At 43.0% G+C, this 16560-nt stretch overlaps 1 protein-coding gene across 3 annotated transcripts in view; it reads left to right on the top strand.

The window, feature by feature from the left end:
• PLXDC2 (plexin domain containing 2) overlaps positions 1 to 16560 on the top strand; it is a 786648-nt gene that overhangs the window by 230412 nt on the left and 539676 nt on the right. For all 3 annotated transcript variants that reach the window (XM_073229113.1, XM_073229114.1, XM_073229115.1), the window contains one exon: positions 321 to 461. In XM_073229113.1, the coding sequence (XP_073085214.1) occupies positions 321 to 461 (141 nt within the window). The remainder of the gene's footprint in view (positions 1 to 320; positions 462 to 16560) is intronic.

Here is a 16560-nt window from a genome sequence, read left to right as displayed (position 1 = left end):
GAAAGTTTCAAATATAATACAGTATTGTTAGCTATAGTTACCATGCTCTACATTAGATCCCAGAATTTATTCATCTTATAACTGAAAGTTCTTACCCTTTAGCCAGTATCTCCCCTTTTCCCTCATTCCCAAGCCCCTGGTAACCACCATATTTGTAACCACCATATTTCTACTCTGTTTGTGAGTTAAGTTTAAAAATTCCAAGTGAGAACATGCAGCACTTGTCTTTTTCTCTCTGACATATTTCACTCAGCATAGAGGCCTCAGGGTCCCTCTGTGCTGTGTCTGTTCTTGATGTGCATTATTTTCTGTTATTCCAGGAGGACACAGATCACAATTACTATATATCTCGGATATATGGGCCATCCGATTCTGCCAGCCGGGATTTGTGGGTGAACATAGACCAAATAGACAAAGTGAAGATTCATGGAATACTGTCCAATACTCATCGGCAAGCTGCAGTAAGCACTTTTACATTTTGAGTTTCTGTTTTTTCTGCTGTAAAAAATGTTCTTGCTTTAATTGGTGTATCAACATGGTTTTTTGTGATTACTTTTCACTGTTTAGCTATACAATTGCAGTTTAGATTAAAATTGCATGCGAGATATTATAGAAAATGAAAAAGAATTATTTTGAGAAGCCACCATTAATTTAACTATTAATTATTAGTTTAATAGATTATTAATTTCCTAGTAAGGGGGTGAGTTGCATATTCAAAGTTCAGATTAATCTTGGATGATTTTCAGTTTTCTTATAATCTCTGAGTTTAGAGAGCATTTTTTAAAAATCATATTAATTTGGTATCTTCCATTTTACATGGATTTGTAACTCTGACAAAGATTTAACCAGAAATATTTATGATTCAGACAACGCATGTAGACTGAATTATGGATCTAAGTGAAGAAGTTTGATATAAAGGAAAATAATTAAATCTAGAAGTCTCCAAACATATTTTAAGCCTCAGTTTATCATCTGTGGTTCCTTATATAAATACATAACTGTTCTGAGGTGCAGTTTCCGTATCTATACAGTGGGGATGACAGGGTATGTTGACACAGGCCTCACTTACCTCACGTGGTCATTAATACCCTGTTCTGTCACGTTGAATGCTTGCATGGAGTAGCTTTGCAATCTTACGAGCATCCAAGTATTGCAAATGAGAGAACTGAACCTCAGTTTAATCAACCTACCTAAAAGAATCCAGCTAACAAGTGATGAAACTCAGTGCTAAGGGAGGCAGTGAAGCCCACACTCAAAATGTATAAGTAAAATTTATCACTCTTCATTCTCAGTAGTTTGATAACTGCTTTCTGATTTGACATTTTAAGTTATTTAGTTTTGCTGTCATGGATAAGGGCAATGATCTTACCGCCACTAATAAAGCCATGTTAGTGTGATACCAATAAAGTTCAATTTAGTGTAACTTAAAGTAAAAACAAAACTTTAACCCTTCAAGTGTTTCCCATTACTGATATAAAGGTAAAATTATTAGAGTCAATAGCTGAAATCATTTAAAGTGACAATGACTTAATAAATGTAAATTATCAAAAATTTTCACCAATAATCTTTATTGCATATAGTAGACTATCTTATTTGAGGAGATGAACTTCTAACAGGTAAAATGGAAATTAATTATAATTAACCATGATTCATTGAATTTTCAGTATGGAGCACACGTTTTCTGATGCTGAGAAGCAAATAAAGTAGCCACCTCTACCTCCCAAGTTCCATCAACCCTTTTCTTTTCTACATTGAAGCAACTCCAGGCAAGATGATAGATTCATAAATTATTCACTTTGGGGTTTAGAACAGATTTCAAAAGAAGAGAAAATGAAAAATGATCAGATTAGGACTAATCTATCAGAAATTTGTTGCATTTGACAATCTTTTCACTATATTAAAGTCTTTCATAGTCTAAGTATACTTTGTAAAAATTGGAAAGTCAGTGCACCCAATTGGAGATTCCATAAAGTGGCCTATTTCTGGTGCTGGCAGAAGGTCATACGTTTAAGTGTTAGCTGATTTCTTCTTGCGTACTTACACAGCCACCATCTCTTTCTCCTGTGCTCTTCCAAGGGTGAGGTAATTCCTGTGTCTTCTTTTTCCCTGAAGACTTTTTTCCCTTTGGAATACACTTTGCCTGGGTTTCTTACGACGTCGGTTCACTGATAGTCTCAAGAAAAATTAAGGTGCTATAAATGATCCACTTTTTTCTGAATCCCTTCATTCAGTAGGGACGTTGCTCTTTTCAACCCCAAAGGTTGGCCTAAACACAAATGGAGACTTGAGTTTCCTCTGGTAACTTACCCGGTGCTCCATACATTGATTTTTAAATATATATAATTGATAGAAACCTTTATTTCAGCTACTATTTTCATCACTTTATTTCTTGATTTCCATGAGAACTAAAGCCATTATCAAGTATTTCTTAGTCAGAAATTGGTCCTATACCCATTTCCCCTATCACCACCAACAGAACACACTAGCGCACATATACCCTAGCACATGCATCCAGGTATAAACTTCCATTTACAACAATTGAATTGATAATATTGCTTAGTCTCCTTTGTTGGATTCTCCCAGAGGAGGACGCCGCCCCAAATCACTCACGAAAGGCGTCTCGATGCAACAAGCAAGAGGAATTTATTCAGGAACCAGCTAGCTGGGGTCCAAGTTAGCCCGACGCAGCGGGTCTCAACAAGGACCCTGAGCAGCTAAAACCAGAGGGTTTTATAGCATTTTCAAAGAGGCAAAATTTTCCACAACTACAATACAGTGTTTGTCCATAGACACATAAATTTTCGGCTGACGCCACATCCCGGGGGTCTGGTTAGATAAAATCACTTTCGGAATGTTTAGGGTGGTTCTAGCAAGATAAGCTTGGTATGTATGATTAACTGATTTGAGGTTAGCTAACTAAAGGTCACTACAATTAACAGTGGCTGACTAACTTGTTTTTCACCTTGTTTTTCAAGGCCTTTCTGAGTCACATATTCAGAAAATGGCCTCTGGGCTTCTTAAGATGGCTGTGCTTAGGCTAACCTGCTGTCTTCACTAAATGCTTAGATTCTACATTTCCCCACTTTTCTTTTTGGATATTCCAATCATGGAATGCTTGTTTCTTCTTGCTGCGTAAGAGAGTGATACTGTTGTCTCAGCATTAGTACCTGAACAGTACTCACTCTTTCTCTAACAAAGGATAGTAGCCGGTTTAAAATACAGGGACTAAAAGTGAGAAGTAATACAAGAATAAGCAAGGGTCCTGTCAGGGTGGATATCAGGGTTGTAAGCCATGGGGATCGAGTAAACCAGGATTCAAATAGACCTTGGCTAGCCTCCCGTTCTCTCTTCCTTTGATCTAGTCTTTCTCTGAGTTTAGACATTGAATCTCTTACTATTCCAGAATGGTCTGCATAGAAGCAGCATTCTTCTTTTAGGGCTGCACACAATCCTCCTTCTTTTAAGAACAGTAGATCTAGTCCTCGTCGATTATGCAGCACTACTTCAGAAAGAGAAGTTAGGGACTCTTCAAGTTTAGTAATAGATTGCTCTATAGTTTTTAAATCTTCATCAATAGCTGCCCTCAGTCCCTCATAGTGTTCATTCCCTTGGATGATGGCAGCTGTCCCCGTTCCTACTCCAGCTGCAACTCCTACTCCCAACAACACGGCTAAAGTCAGCGAGACTGGTTCTCTTCTAAATCTCTGTCTGGGTTTAAATTCTGTTACAAATGAGAGATCATCATGGTATATCAGCCTAGGCACTAGCTGGACTATAATACAGAAATCACGGGAAGAATTGAAGGCAGAGGTGGAAACACATGGGGTCAGTCCAGTATTACAAGCCCACCATCCCTCAGGAGGAGGGACTAGATACCTGTTTTCACCCGAGGAGGCTATGGGTATGGTCTCATTACACAGATTCTTATGAGTGGGAGGAACTGTACCTAGGCATTTCCCTTTTCCAGTCACTTCGGTCAGAGTCAGCGTCTTGTGGCTGCCCCAACTACAGATCTCGTGGCTGGTTGTATTGTTAAAGCTGCCTAACAACCCCAGTCCTTCATAATAAGGAGGTCCAGAGGAAAAACATAACCAACAGGATTCGGTAGTATTAGGGTTGGTGGTGTTTAAAACCCGGAAAGCCCCCTCGAGAAGGTTGAGGAGGCGTTGTCCGGTGCCAGGAAAGGGGGCTACTTGGCCAAGGGTGGGGATGGCGGAAATGGTGGCAGTGTCCACTGGTAGGACTAGGGTCTGCTTTGGGAGACGTGGCTGATCTCTTAGGACAGTATTGGGTCCTACTGGGGCAGCTGGAAGGGTCTCTACCTTAAGCCTGAGCATAAACAAGACTCCATTATCATATCCATTCTGGTAAAGTCGTAGTCCCCACATAAGCCCTATTTCCCAGTTTGTCACCTTTTTTCCTGCATCTGTAAAAGAGATGTCAATTAAGTTGCAGGTAGGGTTAGTCATGCATTGGGTGCGAGTGGTGCTCCACTGGACCTTTATGAGGCCTGGAGGAGACTTCCCTGTTAGCTAATAGCATGTTCCAGTCTGCTCACAACCCCAATTTTTTCAGAAAAAGTCTGTCTGCCCACCACACTGTGAGGCCTTGGCACAATCGGTTGAGGGGGCTGGGCACACATAGAAGCAGATATCTTGGAGTTCTTTCATAGAAGCCCGAGATCTACATCCTGGCCTCCCTATTCTACCTCCGTGCCAAGGGTCTTGTTTGAAGAGAGTACATATGTCTACAGTGAGGGTAGGCCACCAAGTCCCCCTAGGATGCTGTTCTGTTAACTGGACTACTACTTGGTGGGAAGCTGGGGTAATGATTTGCCATGTCAGTAACCTGGGTTCATGGGGGTTAGGGTTCTGGTGGGTTGGAAGTAGCAGGAGCATCAGAATCACTAATAACATAGTTTTTTTTTACACAAGCGAAGCTTAAGGGGGTTATCAGTCCGAGTTACTCGCCAGTCCGGGTCCGACGGGGGTGCCTTCTTTAGATGTGAAGCGTGTATCCAGGAAGAGACGCCGTCCACTTTCACAGCTGTGGGAGTAGTCAGGAGGACGATGAAAGGTCCCTTCCACCGTGGCTCGAGGTTTCCTGTCCGGTGCCTTCTCACATAGACAGGGTCTCCCACCTGGAACTGGTGAGGCACTGAGAGGTCCTCTGGCCGATAGGCTTCCTTGATGGAGGCCCACACCTCTTTCTGCACAGCCTCCAAGGCTCGTAACCTTTCAAGCAAAAACTTATTAGTTGCACACTCAGGGAATGTATGAAGATGTGCTGACTGAAGCGGGGCCGGGGCCCCAAACATTATTTCAAAAGGCGTTAGTCCAAACCGGCCAGGAGTGTTCCTGACTCTAAACAGGGCGAAGGGAAGGAGGACCAACCAATCATATAAGCCAGTCTCTATGGACAATTTAGTCAAGGTCTCTTTTAGAGTTCTGTTCATCCTTTTTTACCTGTCCTGAGCTCTGGGGCCTGTATGCACAATGCAATTTCCAATCCATCCCCAGGATCTTGGCCAATCCCTGACTTACCTGGGCAACAAAGGCAGGGCCGTTGTCGGAGCCGATTACCTTTGGGATCCCAAATCTGGGAAATATCTCTTCAAGGATCTTTTTAGACACCGTCTGAGCTGTCTCAGTTTTTGTGGGGAACGCCTCTGTCCATCCTGAAAATGTGTCTAGGAAAACTAGAAGGTACTTATATCCATACTTAGCAGGCTTAATTTCAGTGAAGTCAACTTCCCAATAAGCTCCTGGGCGAACTCCTCGAAGTCTTTTTCTAGATATTGCTTGATTTTTGCTCACGTTTACTAATTGACAGGGAACACAATTTTTTACAACCTCGTCAGCCAATTTTCTTAATCCAATAACATGATAAGGGGAGTCTCGAACCAAGGTTTTTAGATTTTTTGCTCCCAGATGTGTCAATTGATGTAATTGCCTTAAGTATTCCTCTGCCTCTCTCTGGGGCAGGACAACTTTCCCTTCTTCAGACTTGTATATCTCTTGGGGCGAGAAATTTTTGTACCCTAATTTGTTTATACAAACGAGATCTTCAGGTGTATACTGGAAGCTCTTAATGTGGGTGGCTTCCGGACACACTTGGAGGGGTAAAATGTTCATTCCCTGAGCCGCTTGCTTTGCGGCTTGGTCTGCCCTCCGTTTTCCTCGAGCTATTGGAGAGTCATCTTTCTGATGTCCAGGGCAATGTATTATTGCTACTTCCTTAGGCCTATGGATGGCTTCTAGCAAATCTAAAATCTCTTGTTTGTTTTTAACATCTTTCCCGGCAGAAGTTAGCCCTCTCTGTCTATAAATAGCCCCATGTATATGAGCAGTGGCAAAGGCGTATCTGCTGTCAGTGTAGACGTTAAGTCTCTTACCTTCTGCCATCCTTAGGGCCTGAGTCAGGGCGATGAGTTCTGCTCGCTGTGCAGAGGTGCCTGTTGGGAGTCCACTGGCCCATACAATCCGGTCATCATCTACTACTGCAGCTCCAGCCATTCTCTTACCATCCATGATGTAACTGCTCCTGTCCGTATACCAAGTCAGGAGTCCCGGTCCTCCTAAGGGCTGATCTTGCAAGTCCTGGCGGGTGCCTGTCTCCTCAGCCAGGATTTCCTGGCAGGTATGAAGCACTTCCTTCCCCAAATCCGGGAGCAGAGTGGCCGGGTTTAGAATGGCAGGGGGGGCAAACTCCACACAATCACGATTCAGGAGTAAGGTTTGGTAGTGAGTCATTCTGGCATTCGACATCCATCTCTCGGGTGGCTGCCGAATTACACTCTCCAACGCATGCGGAGCAACCACAGTGAGTTTCTGTCCCAGTGTCAGTTTGTCAGAATCTTTAACTAGGAGGGCCATGGCCCCCACTACTCTCAAACAGGCAGGCCATCCGCTACTTACTGGGTCTAATTTTTTTGACAAATAGGCGACAGGTCTCTTCCAAGGTCCCCATTGCTGGGTCAACACTCCCCAAGCCACTCCACTCCATTCATCCACAAAAAGGACGATAGGCTTAGTCACGTCTGGCAAGGCCAGAGCAGGTGCCGACAGGAGGGCCTTCTTGATCTCATCAAAGGCCTGTTGCTGTTCAGGTCCCCAAACAAACGGGGCTGCCCCTTTGGTTAAGGGGTACAGGGGGGCGGCTAAGGTGGCATATCCGGGTATCTATAATCTACAGAACCCTGCTGTTCCCAGAAATTCGCGGACTTGGCGCGGAGTAGTAGGGACCGGGATCTGCATCACAGTCTGCTTCTGGGCTTCAGTAAGCCACCTTTTCCCTTCTCTCAGGGAATACTCTAAATAAGTCACCTGTTGTTGGCAGATCTGTGCCTTTTTGGCAGATGCTCTATACCCCAGCTTAGCAAGTTCAGTCAAAAGGGCTCCAGTGGCCTCTTGGCAAACTTCCTGTGTAGGCGCTGCTATCAGTAAGTCATCAACATATTGTAACAAGGTTACCTGTGGGTTGGAGGCTCGGTAAAAGGCCAAGTCCTGGTGTAAAGCCTCGTCGAAGAGGGTAGGTGAATTCTTGAATCCTTGTGGCAAGCGAGTCCAGGTCAGTTGTCCAGTAGTTCCTGTGGAGGGGTCTTTCCACTCAAAAGCAAACAGCGGTTGGCTACTCTGGTGCAGGCGCAAACAAAAGAAGGCGTCTTTTAAATCTAAGACTGTATACCAAGTGTTTTCTGGGGCCAGAGAGCTTAGCAGGTTATAAGGATTCGGCACAGTGGGATGAATGTCCTGTGTTCTCTTATTAACTTCTCTTAAATCTTGCACTGGTCGATAATCTCCTGTTCCCGCTTTCTTTACAGGCAGCAAGGGAGTGTTCCATGGGGATTTACATTTTACTAATATCCCCTGCTCTATGAGCCTCTGGATATGGGGCCTAATTCCATCTCTGGCTTCTTTACTCATTGAATATTGTCTCACAGTTACTGGTGAGGCTGAGGCTTTCAATTCTGTGACCACCGGGGGCTGGTTTACAGCAAGCCCCATGCCTGCCATCTCCGCCCAGACCCCTGGAAACTGGTTGAGCCACCTTTGATTAACTCGGGAGGGTTCTGGTTCTTTAAAAAGGCGGTACTCGTCTTCTAATCTTATGGACAGAATACTTAGGCCCAAAGGTTTCTTCTCTCTATCAGTCACTCGGGTATCTTCAGCCTGAAAGGATATTTGGGCCCCGACTTTGGTCAAGATGTCTCTTCCTAACAAGGGTGTAGGGCATTCCGGTATAACAAGGAATGAGTGGTTTACTTGTTCCACTCCTAAGTCCACTGTTCTTTGGGTAGTCCATGTATATTGTTTCTGAACCGTGGCCCCGAACACCCAAGACTTTTTGCTAGAAAGGGGGCCTCTAGCTTGGGTCAGTACTGAATGTTGAGCACCGGTATCCACCAGAAACTCAACGGGTTTCCCCTCCACCTTCAGAGTTACCCTAGGCTCGGGGAGGGGCTCTGAGCCCCGTCTTCCCTAATCCTCATCTTCTAGCAGAGACAACACCTTCTTCGGAGGTCCCCGCGGTGGTTTCTTAGGGCATTCTTTCACCCAATGCCCCTTTTCCTTGCAGTACACACACTGATCTTTATCCAAAGGAGGTCGGTTGCCCAGGGTCCCTGCCTTACTAGTTCTACTACTAGAGGGCGGGCGTCCCTTACTTCCTACTACTGCGGCCAAGATCTTTGTTAAATTTCTCTCATGCTTCCTATCCCTCTTTTCCTCTTTACTTTCCCTTTCCTTTTCCTTCCTTAACTCCTTCTCTTCCTCAGTCTCTCTCTTATGATAAACTTTCTCTGCTTCTTTCACCAAATCCCTCAGCGACAAATCCTGTAAGCCTTCCAATCTCTGAAGTTTTTTCCTAATGTCGGGTGCCGACTGTCCGATAAAAGCAAGGGCCACTGAAGCACTATGCCCCTCAGAAGTGGGATCAAAGGGAGTATACCGCCTGAAGGCTTCTATCAGGCGCTCTAAGAATACTGCAGGTGCTTCAGTGGTTCCCTGGCTGACCTCTCTTACCTTGGCCAAATTGGTGGGGCGTCTTGCGGCCCCACGGAGACCTGCCACCAGAGCCTGATGATAGATGGTTAGTCGCTCCCTACCTTCTGGAGAATTAAAGTCCCAGTTGGGTCTAGTCAATGGGAACCCCCTCTCTATGTCATGAGGGAGTTGCGAAGGTCGCCCGTCGGTTCCAGGCACGTTCCTTCGTGCCTCCAGGAGAATCCTCTCTCTCTCTTCCATGGTGAAGAGCACCTGCAAAAGCTGCTGACAGTCATCCCAGGTGGGCTGGTGGGAAAACATCAGGGACTCTACCAGACCAGTTAGTTTCTGCGGTTCCTCTGAAAAGGGCGGGTGGTTAGCTTTCCAATTATACAAATCAGCAGAGGAGAAGGGCCAATATTGCAGAGGTTGGAAAGGCGGGTCCCCTTCTTCCCCAAGGATGGGAACTCCATAAGACCAGAGAGGAAAAATACCCGGTGGGTCCAAGGTGGCCCCTCGGCGGCGCCGAGTCCCCTGGGCAGGTCCTGAAGCCGGCCCCACTGCCTCAGCATCAGGGACTGAGGGCGCCGGGGCTGGCGGTGCTGGGAGTGCCGGGGCCGGGGGCACTCGGGGTGCCGTAGGGGCGGGAGGGTAAGGAGGGGGAGGGGGATCATCAACCATAAGCAAATCTTGAGTATCAGGGTAAACTTTGGTAGTTTCTTTTTCCTTTTTCTGAGGTTGAGTCTGGGCAGCTAAAACTCGAGGGCCCATTTTCTTTTGTACCCAGGGCTTTACCCAGGGCGGTGGGTTCTCCACCAACTCTTGCCAGACTACAATGTAGGGTTGCTGATCCGGGTGTCCTTGAGACGAATCCTGGAAGACAACAGCTTTTACTGCTAATAAAGTGGGGAGATCAAAAGTCCCCTCCGAGGGCCACCCAACATTGAAGGTGGGCCATTTGGAGGTACAGAAAGTCTGCCAAGGTCCCTTTTTCACTTCTACTGACAAGTTATGTGCCCTCGCTCTGACTTCCGTCCAATGATCTAACGTCAGGCTAAGGGGGGTCGTCACTGTCTGTCCCATTGTCAGTATAACAATAATTAGACATGTAAAAGACACAAAAAACAAAGACACACACAAATTAGACACACAGCGGCCGCTTTTAGTTCTCCTCAGAGTCTCAAACAGAAACCGAAAGGAATCGGAGGGTTGATACTCTCGGCGCCCAAAGATCAACCCTATCTCATCAGGTTCACTTTGCCGGAAAAACAGATGGGAGGCTACCAGGCGTCCCTGGCCCCCCAACCTCCCCAAGGCGTCCCCCAGGGTTGCAGCCTGCGGTGCTCCTAGTACGTCTACCGACCGCAGTCTCGACCCCTTTACGGGATCGAGACAGCTGCCAGACAACGGGTACCCTTTCAGAATTCTGACCAGTCTCACTGAAAAACAGAAAACAGAACACAGACAACCCAAGGCGCCACTAATCTTACCTCTTCCTCCAAGAGTGACTTCGGGAGTGAAGCGGGGTGAGCGCACGATCCCGGACGAGCCCCCAAATGTTGGATTCTCCCAGAGGAGGACGCCGCCCCAAATCACTCACGAAAGGCGTCTCTTGATGCAACAAGCAAGAGGAATTTATTCAGGAACCAGCTAGCTGGGGTCCAAGTTAGCCCGACGCAGCGGGTCTCAACAAGGACCCTGAGCAGCTAAAACCAGAGGGTTTTATAGCATTTTCAAAGAGGCAAAATTTTCCACAACTACAATACAGTGTTTGTCCATAGACACATAAATTTTCAGCTGATGCCACATCCCGGGGGTGTGGTTAGATAAAATCACTTTCGGAATGTTTAGGGTGGTTCTAGCAAGATAAGCTTGGTATGTATGATTAACTGATTTGAGGTTAGCTAACTAAAGGCCACTACAATTAACAGTGGCTGACTAACTTGTTTTTCACCTTGTTTTTCAAGGCCTTTCTGAGTCACATATTCAGAAAATGGCCTCTGGGCTTCTTAAGATGGCTGTGCTTAGGCTAACCTGCTGTCTTCACTAAATGCTTAGATTCTACATCCTTGTTTTTGTTTTGTTTTGGAAAAATTTGGAAAACTCCTTCATTTAGTAAGTATTATATCTTGAAACTTACAAATTTAGTTAATAGAATAATTAATTTTTTTTCCTACAAACAATCTTTGTTAGGTGTGATTATTAAATATTAGTCTGAGATTTCCAAATTGTAAAGAGTGATTCATGTTTTAATATTTTCTCTGTTGCCTCCCTACCTTTCCACCCTGCCTGATTCTCTTCTCTCCATTTTCATTAAGCCTTCCTTTGTTTAGAATCAGATAGCCAGAGATGATGACAGAATTGTAATGTTAAGGATTATGACACAGTTGCTCAATAATATCCACGTACACCCTCCCACAACACACACAGAACACAGGCACCAAACTGCAGCTCATCTTGCCCATGGAATTACTAAGCAGCTTTATGTAGCACAGGGAAAGTGGCAAATGGGAAGCAGTGCATCCACTTTATTCATTAGGTTGGCTGATGTCATAATAATCATAATCCTTGATGCAAAACTCTCTGGTAATTTGGTTGGAAACAGGATCTAAATTTAAGCCCTAAGAGAAGAGGGGAGTTTCTTAAATCTTATCACCAAATGATGTAGTTTGTATGCCTAAGGGTACACATTCTGTTAACAAATTAGACTAAAGAAAGAAAAGAAAGATCTAGCTAAGGGCAGATCCCCAGGCAGTTGGCTAACTAATGCAGCCCTGGGTAAACTGGAGGTGGAGTGAGAAAGCTGGAAGATTGCATTTCCCCGAACTGGAGGCTTCCATCCCACTTCCTGGCTTCCTCAGAATGGGTCAAAGAAAAATAAACAGGATTTTTTAAAGAAAGATTCCTTCCCTCCTCACACATGTGGTCCAAATACCACTTGGGGATCTTAGATTCATATTCTAGAAAGCAGAAGAGGGTGGAAATAGGGTAAAAAACTTCTCTTCTATCCACAATAATATCTTGTAATTTCAGAGTATAGTAAAACTTAGAAAGCATTTAATTCATGTGTTTCATGTGCCAAAACACATTGATTCTTCTCTCCTTTTATAGTGTAAACCATACTCATTCATATAATATACATATTATATCATATAATATATGTATACTGTAATTGATTACATCCTCTTTCAAATCTTCTCATTGTCATTTTTGGTTTCAATAACATTTCTTAAGTCATTATTACACAAAAGCAGATGTTCAAACCTAGTTTTACTTTTGACAAATTAAAAGAAGGAGAATATGTTCCTAGATAAATAAGAATGGATAATTTATTTAATTACCTACCATACAGCAAGCAATGAGCCAAGCACTTTGTATTCAAATACTGGTACTCTTTGGGTTTTTTCATCCTTTATTCAAAGTCGCGCTGATCTGAAAGTTTCTAACTGCACACCTAGGAATCAGTCTGGACTTGTTTCTTTTCCTCAATATAGACCTTCAAATTTGACGATTTTGACATTTTCTTCTATACTTCTACATCCGTATTATTTAATTTATTGCAGCGCACAAAGTTTCAGTCAACAACCAGACAAATTAGAATTACATTGCCTTCTGAAACCACAGTTTATGAAATTCTGATTCACAACTTCCAAAGAATTACCATTGTTCTGGTAGAAGAAATCCAGGGTTATAGCGGTTATGAAATGTGGCTCCAAAACTCATTTTCTTGGGTTCTGTTCTCTCTGCTTCTCACTTTATAACTTGCAAGAAAGGGAAGAAATGCCTGTCTTGACTACTCTCCAGTGATATTTTGAGAATCAAAATGAAATAGATATGAAAGGACACTGGAAATATCAAATAAAAATGAGATTATAAGGCATTGTAAATCCTAACTCTTTACAAGAACAAAATAACCCCAAATATGTTAATTCCTAAGTACTCTCTGAGTCTCTCTTGATAGATACATATGTACCTACATGTTTATACCTGTATTACAAGATAATACAATTATAAAATTATATAGAAAATAATCATTTTTTTTTGCTAAGAAGTTGCCAATCTGTTCCTTGCCAAACATAAACACATTCTAGCTTTAAAGAAACATATCTTTCTGTATATTGGTAGGAAAATTATTTCTTTATATAAGAAACCCCAGAAAAATGAAGTGCTGCTCTCTCTCTGTCATATTTCAGGTAAGATTTCTGGCAAAACTTGTATAATTCTGGAGGAAAAATACTTTCCCAGTCCAGGGAAAATTACCGAAATTTGAAACCAAATCAGTCAAAGGGAGAAATAAAGTGAGAAAAACCCATTTACTACTTACAAGCAGTCATACACTTCTGCTCGCCTGTGTCTCTCACAACCTATGTGCAAAAAGGGACCCCACCCAACCTCTCTGGTCCAGATAAGCCCTTGTTACCCTTGTTACCCCTTGTAATCACCAGCTGATATGGAGATGAGCCTCTTCTCTTGACCCTTTGAAAACACCTGTTGATATGGAAATGCCAGTCGGTAGCCTGGGCAACAGTGTGGCACTTGGCCCCACCCCCTTATCCTCCCCTGACATCTCCTTTACCATCTTCAAGGCTGAAGGCACCTCTCCTTCCTTCCCCTCCCCAATGGCCTCCTGTATCGCAGATTCTCCTGCTGCCTCCTCCCTTGCTGCTAATATATCTTCCAGGAGCATGACCTGTCTTCTCAATAACTGTCTTCATTCTGAAGGGAATCCCATAGATCATCACACAGCGCTTCCAGCCGATGCCGTAATGTGTCTCTCTCCTGCCATAGTCTCCTCGATAACCCTTTCCACTATTTCAAAAAACAGACATCCCACAATCTTGGCTGCTACGTGGCCACTCAGGGAAGCAGTCTTCTGTCTCATGGAGGGCTAATTCCACAGCTTCTGGTGCCTCCATCCTTCCCCAACTCTGGGGGAAGGCCCCCCCTACTCTGGGGAAGGCCCCCCCCTCTAGGAGGTACTTTACCCTAGACCAATTCCCCACTAGGGGCTCCCCAATTGGAAGCCCCACAGATTGGAAGCTCCCGGGAGAAGCTTCACCATCTACCACTGCAGCCACTGGGGCCTCCCCACTATTCACTGTGGGGGTGCTGTGTACAGCCTGCCCAATAGTCATACCCAGGAAGACAGATTTTGGGTTCAGAGGTCCTGCCAACTCCCAGGGTAAAATATTTTTCCCAGTCAGGACAAATTACCTTTGAAACTGAAATCTGTCAAAGGGAGAAGTAATGTGAGAGAAATCTGTTTATTGCTAACAAGCAGTCGTCCACTTCTGCCGACCTGTGTCTCTTACAACCCTGCTGCAAAAAGGGACCCCACACAAACTCTCTGGTCCAGATGTGCCCTCCCTCCTCCTTGTAATTTCCTATTGGTATCGAGATGTACTTCTCTCACCCCTTGGAAATATCTTTGATATGGAGGTGAACTAACTCCAGGCGAGAGATTCTGGAAATACTTTGATTTTACCCATATTTGTATGGTGTTGGATGTGGTGATTTTCTTAAATTTCAAAAATTGGACTGTCCGTAGTGGGCATCCTTAGACACTTTGAATATATACAGAAACCTGCATTTAAAAAGATTAAGTTTTCTGGAAATTTTTTATTTTTACCCCCAGGAAAAGAACATCCTTTCAGCTAGTATTCCATTGGTCCTATATTTGCATAATGTTGATATTGGCAGAGCTAAATCTGGATGCCAACTGACTTTTGTCAGTTGTTTTCTTATACTACATGATTTCATTTTTCCTGTGCCTCAGAAAATCTGTTGATAAGTGCTTATTTTTCTAAATGATTAACTCGAAAGGCAACTTAACGTGCTATCTCTATTAGGCTGTTATGGTGACAACACAGTTTTGCCTGAGTCTGTTCACAGTGTCTAACAGTAAGTTCCTTTTATTTTTATTTTGACTAGTTGAATAAACTTGGCACATTCTGTCATTTCAGCTACTTCATTTCAAGTAAGACTCCACAGTTCGTCAACAACCTGGCCTTGCTTGCCTTTGTTCATAGGATTTTTCTCTAGTTTAATAACAGACAGGGATGAGTGGCTGCACATGTCTTTTAACTTAATTTTTATTTAAGTAATTCATTTTACAATTATTATTATGCTTTAATCACCTATCAATTTTGATAATAGTTCTCTTCTGTCCTGACAAAAGTATTATTGAGGGTATTTTATGGAAAATAAAGGCCTATCTTTGCTTCATTCCTCAAAACTAACGTGAGATGGGAATAAGAAAGTTGATTCCTCTGCATGCCTGGGAAATGAGTGGGTCCACCTGCCTCAAAGCCAGTAAGTACATGGAAGGATCTATTCCCTTTCCTGTGACCCAGATTAAGTGTTCCTTAGGCCCATCTCATATAACAAGGTTAGTATACACCTTTTGTTGATACACTTATGTAAATAATTGGATATTACTAATTCTTTAAGCCACCTTTATACCCTTCCTGAGTCTAGAACCCAAATTTTAAACATGGGAGGGACTTTGGAGATCCTTGAAGGTAGCAGCCTTGCAAAACCTATACTGATCAATTTTTATGCAACAACAAGCCTTAGTTTTCAAGAGCAAGAGCATACCTTGTTTTTTAAAAATCATACCTTGAGTTCATCATATTTCAGTTAAATTTAATCTTTTTTCCCCATGTTGTTTCTTTTTTGGACAGATACCATTCTTTCTATAAAATTAGAGTCATAGGAGGTAATCTTATACATTCTCTGTTGCCTGTGATTGCTGTAAGACAATTCTAGTTAGAGAAATACCTCCACAGCTTTTAAAGTCATGAGGGAGACAAACACTTGAGATTTCTGTGAAACCCTCTTAGAAGAAATAAGTCCATTTACATCTGTCTTTCATTCTATATTTTCTTCTTCAACCTATTTTTGATCATCTTCTCTAAGATTTCTCCATGAGCCCATGAAGACTCAACAGCAGTTAATTTTATATAATATGAGTGCACAATATGTTCTTCTCCTGGTTATTAAATGATAAAGCTTTCACATGACTCATTTGCAAGGAAATGTAACACAGGAAAGTTATAAGAATTAAAAATGGAGTAGAGTATAGTGTTCCTCAAGAGTCACTACCACTGAAAGCAGTAGGCTTAATTCTTGTGAAAAATCTTTAATTACAGAAGAATAAAGTTAGTATGTTAGTGTCTTTTAAAAATATTTTTATACCTATTTTCAATATCTTTATTTTTCTGTTTTCTTACCAAATTATAGCCTAACACTTAGGTACTAGATGATTACCCTAGAAAAATAGTCAAGATCTCACATGGTGTATTTATAAACTGTCTTCCTATCAGAACTTAGGCGGTGCCTGGAACTACAGCCCCAGAAAGTGGGTATCCCTTTCTTTCTTTACTATAGGTGCTCTGTTAAAATGCCAATGAGAGTAAAAGTGAAATGCCTTAGCCCCTCTTAGTTTATGATAAATTGCCAGGCATTTCTTATCATGCAGGAGCTGTCTGAGAAGCAATGCCAAATAAGTTAAGGTTCACTCCTGATAAATAGGTCAACATTAAACTCCTGTGTCCTGATCACCTGCAGGGTAAAT

Source organism: Manis javanica, chromosome 2 (assembly GCF_040802235.1).
Source record: "Manis javanica isolate MJ-LG chromosome 2, MJ_LKY, whole genome shotgun sequence".
NCBI classification, from domain to species: Eukaryota; Metazoa; Chordata; class Mammalia; order Pholidota; family Manidae; genus Manis; species Manis javanica.
The sequence above is the reverse complement of the archived record's forward strand: the minus strand, read 5'-3'. Positions and strand labels throughout refer to the sequence as shown.